This window comes from Calidris pugnax, unplaced genomic scaffold (assembly GCF_001431845.1).
Source record: "Calidris pugnax isolate Ruff unplaced genomic scaffold, ASM143184v1 scaffold89, whole genome shotgun sequence".
Lineage (NCBI taxonomy): Eukaryota > Metazoa > Chordata > Aves > Charadriiformes > Scolopacidae > Calidris > Calidris pugnax.
Genome location: NW_015090865.1, coordinates 6,564,929 through 6,572,428, shown reverse-complemented (window position 1 = coordinate 6,572,428; position 7,500 = coordinate 6,564,929). Strand labels below are relative to the sequence as shown.

Below are 7,500 nucleotides of genomic sequence, written 5' to 3'. Positions count from 1 at the left end.
GGTCGGTGTCTGGTGGAAATACGCTTTACTAATGATGTTTCTGGGATGTAATAGGTGGGTTTCCACCACAAATATTCCTTTAGCCAAACACTATTTGAATCAGACCACGCTAAAGCCACCGCTTGTGCTTATAATACAAAGTATTTTCTTGCTTAACGTTGAAATTCAAGTACAAAAGTCTTTCTGGTCTATTTGCTACAACACCTCCTCTCAGAAAGGTTAAGAAGAGGTGAAAAGGATGAAAAGGCACTTGCCGGGTTTAAAGAAATCTTCTATGGAGAAAAACATCTTTCATATCACAAAAAAAAAAAGTCTCCTGTAGGTTGTTATGTGCATAAGGTGGAGGCTTAAGAGCAGACACATTTGCAGATGAACTGCTTTTACTAGCTTCTCCGAGACATGACATTTGTTCAGAAGATTAGCCAGGTTGTAATGTGTAGCATAATTGCACTGTGCGGATGTCCCAGAAGTGAAAACCTAATTGCTTGACAGGCCTATAACTTTGTGGTACGCTCTCACCTTGTTAGGTCCTTTTTCTGATGCAGTTCAAATGAAGTCTGGCCGCAGGTGTGCCTAATTTACCTCGCAACAGAACGTGTTGAGTTTAATTGCACAGTGGTTGTTAGGAAAAATTGGTGGGTGGAATATCAAGTGACTTTACTGTACGGGGATGGCAGATGGGCGTTGAGAGGCACTGCGAGCTAAGTGTATAGGTGAGGTGAGTCAATAAAAGATGTAAATTTTATCTTAAAATAGTGAAGTCTTGTGGTAGGCAATACATTTTAATTAAGATGGTAGCAGTCCCCTTTCTAGCAGCCTGAAAAAAAATCAGAGCAAAGGAACATCACACAGGGTGCATTTTCCCCCGTATCGGTATTTTAGGAACAGCTTAGTACGTTTGGGAAGACTGTTCTGCAAGGCTGTATTTATTAAAAAAGACTACAATTTATGTGTGTGATACAAAATATAGCAGGGAGTGGCAAATTGAGAAAGGCTTGCATTCCCATTCTGTTGGTAGCCACAAAGTTTGAGAGATGACCCCACCGAGCTCTCACTTCTTGCTGTGTCACAGAAATCTTGTCTGGGGAGTGCAGGGCTCTCAGGGAAGGTGTCCACCCTGTTCCTCTGCCGTAGGGATGGGTTCATAGCACCCACAGTCCTTGTTGGTCAGCCAAGAGCAACAATCCAGTTAGTTTTCTTCTCCTGGCAAGCTCTGAGAAGTTCCCTGCATGAGCAGAACGTGGTTTTTAACTTCTCTTGGCTTCCTCTGAAAATCTAGTCTTGATGCCACCTGTGCTCCTCTGTGAACTCTCTGAAAACACAGAGTAAAACATAAAATAAAATATCTCAGAATCCAGGGTTGTAGGAGAGTTGAAGTACGGGTGCTGCTTGTGTTCACCCCAGCTTTGTGCCTTCAATATTTAGCCCAGTACCAGGGTGATCCTAGTAAACATAAAGATGTCCAATTCCACCCCGTGTGGGTCCTTTTCACCAAATAATTGAATAAATATCAGTTCCAGTTGACGTTTAGTGAAAGGGTGCTTAATGGCCCTTTTTTTTTGACAGGATGTGAGCTCTCTGTATAGAAACAATTCATCACGAGTGCTTCACGATGAAAACAATCCACCAGGAGCAATACTTAGCATTCCTAGTGCACAATTCATTGGAGAATTTCCTAGCAATTTACAAACATTAGCTCAATAAGCCTCACAACACCCATTTGAGATCAGAAAAAAAGATAGATAAGATGTGCCTCTTCAGCCTGGCTGCGGCACTGAAGAGCTGTGAAGCTGGAGACTCTCCCCAGCTCCTGGCGCTGTCACCAGTGCCTGGTGGTCCCATACTGACATGGGCATCACCTGGTCCTTGCGCATCATCGCGGTCTGTGTGGTGGAAGGTGTGCAGACAAGAGCAGAGGTGTGATAGAAATGCTGTTACATTTAGCCTATACTCAGGTGACCCTCAAAAAACCCCCAAAATCAAGGCAGATAAAATTAGGGTGAGGTTGTGGCCAATAAAGGTGCAGTTTCATGGAGTTGCTGATAGTGTCCCTGCAACAGTGTCCAGAGAACCTGAATTCAGGTGAACATCTGAGCTAGGAGATCACATCAACCACTGTGGAAATCCAGCTGTTGTCCAGCTCAGCATCTAAAACCCCTTTACAGGTTTTGGAAGAGGAACTTTTAAAGAAACATGCATTTGGCTAAACTGATGGCATCGATTTATTCATGCACAGTTTGAGTAAACCTAGTTATTTCCCTCCTTGCCTCTCTGGTGTGAGAGATTGCTCCCTCAGCATTAGCATCCCGTATCGATATTAGGATCTCGCTCAAGGTTTAACTGAAAAGAAGGGCTGTGGTTAAAAGCACGAGTTGGTGATACAGGAATACTCCCATAATGCTCCTGTCCGGCCCTCGAAGCTCTGCAGGAGTGAGCATAATGTGGCTCAACTTTCTATTGGCCATGGTTGGGCCATGTTGGGTGCTGAAGAAGGGAAGAGGCTCCTGAACTTGCCTCCTGCCCTGCTGAGAATGTTGCTGGCACATGGAAACTTGTGGAGATGTATACAGCAAGAATAGTCACAGCCACTTATAAAGATTGACATGAATAAATAATAGTTGTTCATATCTTTTTACTCTGAGGGTGGTGAGAGCCTGGCCCAGGTTGGCCAGAGAAGCTGTGGCTGCCCCATCCCTGGAGGGGTTCAAGGCCAGGTTGGAGGGGGCTTGGAGCAACCTGGTGTGGTGGGAGGTGTCCCTGCCCAGGGCAGGGGCGTGGAACTGGATGCTCTTTAAGGTCACTTCTAACCCACACCATTCTATATGATTCTATGATATTCTAGATGTGAAAGCTCCTCCTAACATCACTATTCAACATGTATGAAGTTGCTGGGCTGGCGCATCTGAGAAACTCTGGGTGACTAGAAAGTCCCGAGCCTTCCCTGTCATTAGCTGTCGGTTATTAGCTGAAAACCAGACCTATAGAACACTTTTTAAATTATGGAATGGGAAAACATAGCTACATAAAGAAAAGGAGAGGCATTAGGCTGTGAACATCCTCCCGCGTGAGGGCGGGATGGTGAGGATGCCCCCACCTTGCATAGCCTGGGGGGTGGAGACATCCCATATCTGTTGTTCCCCAGCAGGTACAGGTGGGCAGTGTAAAGGAGTTTGAACTTTTCCAAGCTTTTCCCCTTCCTATACGTGCTTGCTGGGTCTTGGGAGGCGGCGATGCTAAAACACCGGTTGTTGGGAGATGCCTCAATGACGAGGGTTAGTCCCAAATAATTGCTGGTTGTGGCTCAGCAAAAATAAGCTGGATTTCCATCCTCCTGGTGACTCCTCACAGTTAAAGGCTGGCAAAGGTTGAAGAGGTCGTAAGACAGGGCCTAATTTGCCATGTTCCTTTTCAAAAACAATGAGGGAACCGGGGCCTTGCCGGTGGGCAGATCCCGCCTGGATCTCCCCGGAGTCAGCAGGAGTTGGATCGAGTCCCTTTGAATAGCGAGAGTTTCCAAACCGGAGGCAACGCCAAGTGTTTTTCAGAAGATTGATCATTCATTACCTTGGAATGTTTCAATGTAGAGGTCATTACTGCTAATATAAGTTGTGAAGAAATAAAACGTATTAAAAAAATAGAGACAAATTCTCATCTGGTGTAAGTCATTGCCTTTGAAGTCAATGAGTCACTGAAATCAACTTTCCCACACCGAGCTAAGGATATGGCCTGGAGTCAATACATTTGTAGTTGTTGAAAAATTAAAAATATAAATTTGCCTTTCCCTGGCAATAATGTTCTGTTTACAACAGAGATCTTGTGCTTTAAAATAAGTTCATTAACTAATAGGAAAGTAATATTTCAGTACCAGTATTCTTTTGGGTATAACTATTTATGATTAAATTTTATTAAACTTTTTTAAAATTGGATTTACATTTTGATGAATCTAATAGATTTCAATTTTGTATTTTTATAGATTCTTTCTAAAGTTTTTCCTCAAGTGCAATCAGAACTGTTTGAAGAATGCAGGCAACCCGCGAGACATGCGAAGATTCCAGGTACAGATCCCTCTTAAAGAATAAACAACATATAAAAGGCTTACTCACATCTTCATCTTGAGCTTTTTTTAATGAAAAAACAGTATTAGTGCTTCTATTTAGTGTAGTTCCAATGCTGAGTGACTGTAAGAAAAAACACTTTCAGTATGTTACGTTTCCCTCACTGATTTAAATGCTGGTTGTTGGGTCTTGCTGAGTTCTGCAGTGGACTGTAATGAATCAGTGCTGAAGAAAGTGAGTCTCTCAGAAAGTATTTCCCTGGTTTTCCTCCGTACTAACCCTTGCGTTGTAGTGTGGCGTGTGCTCCCACTTGCAGAGGTTGTCCACGTGTAGACCAAGTGGCCAAATCTTACCAGCAGCCATGACGGTGGAGAGCAGGGGAGTTTGGACCTCACATGGGGGTTTTTCACATCCACAACTCGTAAATCCAACAGCAGTGGTCCAACCCACGTATTTTTATTTCAGTTGTGTTAGAAAATGTTTAATACTTCACTTTCTTCTTACAGCCTTTGAAATACCCTGTGGTGAATCATAACACTGCAGAGAGGCAGCTGACGTGACGGACAAATGGTTTTCCTCCGTGTTTGGGGTCATTTGAAATGCTTGTTAGGAAATATATGCTTCTTATTTCAAAATATTTCACGATGATTCATATTTGAGGCTAATAATAAACTAGTATTGAGATGTTCAAAACTTTGGTGTTTTTGAGAAGAATAACTCGTGGTTAAACTTGTTAGAGCAAAACATGTGACATCTGTTTTCATGCGCAGCCAACCAACCGGCAGAGCCAGCACCCTTGAGCCAGCCAACAGAAAAGATCTGTAGCTGGAAAAAAAAAAAATTTCTTCAAAACAATAGAGCCAAGCCTCCATTTTTCATGCATCTCGGCTTCACGTGGCATTGGTGATATTGATCCATCTGAACAGAACAGAAGGTCAAACCTGGAATGAGTGGAAATGTCCTCTTTGTCTCACCGATGACTAAATGAAGCATCCGTCATGAGTGATCTTGTGGTCGACAATGGAGCCAGTAGGCACTAGAAAGACTTCCCGGGGTCTCTTTAGCTAATCTCCCTGCCTCTCAGAAGGTTTAACTGGACTTAACAGTGTGTCAGATCTCCAACAATATTTTTAACTGGTTTCACTGTCTCAGCACCTTTCTTGAGGTGCGTGGCAGGAATAAGCCGCTGTAACAAAGCAGAGCGTCTCTACTTTCTTTTGCTGAACTGCGGTGTTTTCCCCTGGTGACTGACCTATATATACATGACAGAACAAAAATAGTTGTCATTTTTATACGCACCTTTCTCTGTCTTTTTAATATACCGTGTTCTAGGAACCAAACCCAGAATTTTTTGCTGCAAATTGCCCGTGCACGTTTCGCAATGTTTCCTAAAGCCTGAGAAATCTCATTAAAAGGGAAAGCAGACGGGCCGGTGGCCTGGCAGCAGCTCGGCGGCCGAGGTGAGTGTGCAACCTCCCCCGAGGTGGATGGTGAGGAGAGGGACCGGTGTCCACTTCTGGGAGGAGAAGGTAGGGGAGAGGAGCAGCCTGGCGAGAGCTGCCCTGGGGCTGCTCCGAGGGGCACCGCAGATGGCTGTCTCTGAGGATGCACTGCAAAGGTGCCCTGAGAGCTGGAAGCTAATTATGGGCTGTGAATAAGAAACAGGATCAGAGGTGATCCAAAACAGAGAAGCCGAGGAGAATTTCCCTCTGATGCCTGGGAGCGGCTCCGTGCACGAGTTTCACCCCTTCGATTTTCGTTCGTGAAGCGTTTGGGTGTAGGAGCTGGTGTGAGGACCCTGGCGATGGTTTTTGTTGTACCCGAAGGTGAAATAACTATAAGATGGAAGCTCAGATGTGCGTTGGCTGATGCCGCCATCACCGGCAGGGTTGGTAAGGCCTAACTTAGCCGTGGCCTTTAAGGACTCTACTAACATTAAACCCCAAAGAAAACTCCGCAGTGATGACTTCGCTTAGAAAACCTGGAACCCGCACCACGGGACCCGTGCTGGAGTATTTAAATGAGATGTAAATGTCTCTCTGGGATACCAGCGACCGACCTGCGAAGCCGTGTTCCGCACAAACCCAGGCCCATCTCACGGTTTCCTCTTTGGCTCGTGTTCACGCGATACCGCTTCCGGAAGGGGTTTCACGACTCCATTGTGTAGGTGTTTTTATCGGGAAGGTTGTGCTTTTTGCATATGTTCCTTTTCCATTTTCTACTGAGAAGCAGCTGGAAGCCAAAGAAGGCCCTATCCATCATCTCTTCTATGGCCGGACTCTGAACCTGGACACAAGAATAGGAGCCTTTCACTCAAAAATAAAGGAGGAAATTCCATTGACATACCAGGGTCAATCACCATCCAAATGAACTTGAGAAGGGATACTTTTCATGGATTGAAAACACTTTCACTATTCATATTCAACTCGGGTCTTTTCAGATGCAAAAAAGTTCATTATCAGACATTAAATGTAATTGTAAAACTGACCTGGAGATCATTTACTGAAGAAAAAATAGGGAGTTACGATGGTTCCTGATTTATTAAGCTTTTTTTTTATTTGGAATCCTCACAACCCTTCATTTGAAGACAGTCTCAAGTGAACAAATTTTAATTAGATAAACTATCTAATCAATATATCAACAGATCAATCAAAACAGCAGCTTTTAAAATGAGTGGCTAGAGGGGTGTTTCTGAAACTAATGGCTAGAAGAATATTTCCCTGAATTGAATTCATTTGTTAGCATAATAGGAGATTAAACTCTAATTAGTGTAGCAGGTTCTGAAGAGAAACAATTGTGAGTTAAAAATCACCAGTGTTCGCCACATAAACACAGATGTATTCAGAGTTGTCATTCACTTCCTCTAAAGCCAAAAGGAAGGGGCTGTGATGTTGTTTGGTCTTAAAAGAAGACGCTGTGGATTCTATATCCCCCTTTGTGAAAACATGCAGGGGTTTTGTTGTTGTTTGGTTTTTTTTTTTTAAATTTGGGTTTTTTTGTGTTTGTTTTCTTTTGCAGGTTGTTGTATCAACAACAGTCAATGTGGATGGCCACGTGCTGGCTGTCTCAGACAACATGTTTGTACACAACAATTCCAAACACGGGAGGCGGGCTCGCCGCCTTGACCCCTCAGAAGGTACGGCCCCTTCTTATCTGGAAAATGGTAGGCACACATTTACATGTCTTTTTTTTTATTTGCAATGCTTTTTTTTTTTTCCTTTTTTTTTTTTTTTTGGCACCATACTTTATGTTGATACACTACTACATTTTACTTTTACATAATTTCTTCTCTCATCCATCAAACCACCCATTAAAAAAGTCCATTAGTATTTCTCAGCCCTTGTCAACCAGAATACGGTCGCTCCTGAATTTGCTTCTGACTTCTTTCTTTATTTAATACTTACAGTTTTGCAGTCACAACCAATTTTTCATCTTTTTCTATTTA

General features: G+C 43.3%; 1 protein-coding gene across 16 annotated transcripts in view; it reads left to right on the top strand.

Moving 5' to 3' along the window:
* EBF3 (early B-cell factor 3) overlaps positions 1–7,500 on the top strand; it is a 139,201-nt gene that overhangs the window by 90,295 nt on the left and 41,406 nt on the right. For 11 of the 16 annotated variants that reach the window (XR_001412417.1, XR_001412415.1, XR_001412421.1 and 8 more), the window contains exons 7-8: positions 3,974–4,055; positions 7,074–7,218. Coding sequence is in view for 8 of the 16 variants with exons in the window: in XM_014945391.1 (XP_014800877.1) it covers positions 3,974–4,055; positions 7,074–7,218 (227 nt within the window). In the remaining 8 variants the exon portion in view is untranslated. The remainder of the gene's footprint in view (positions 1–3,973; positions 4,056–7,073; positions 7,219–7,500) is intronic. The other 5 variants (XR_001412419.1, XR_001412418.1, XM_014945393.1 and 2 more) reach the window with 1 other exon arrangement.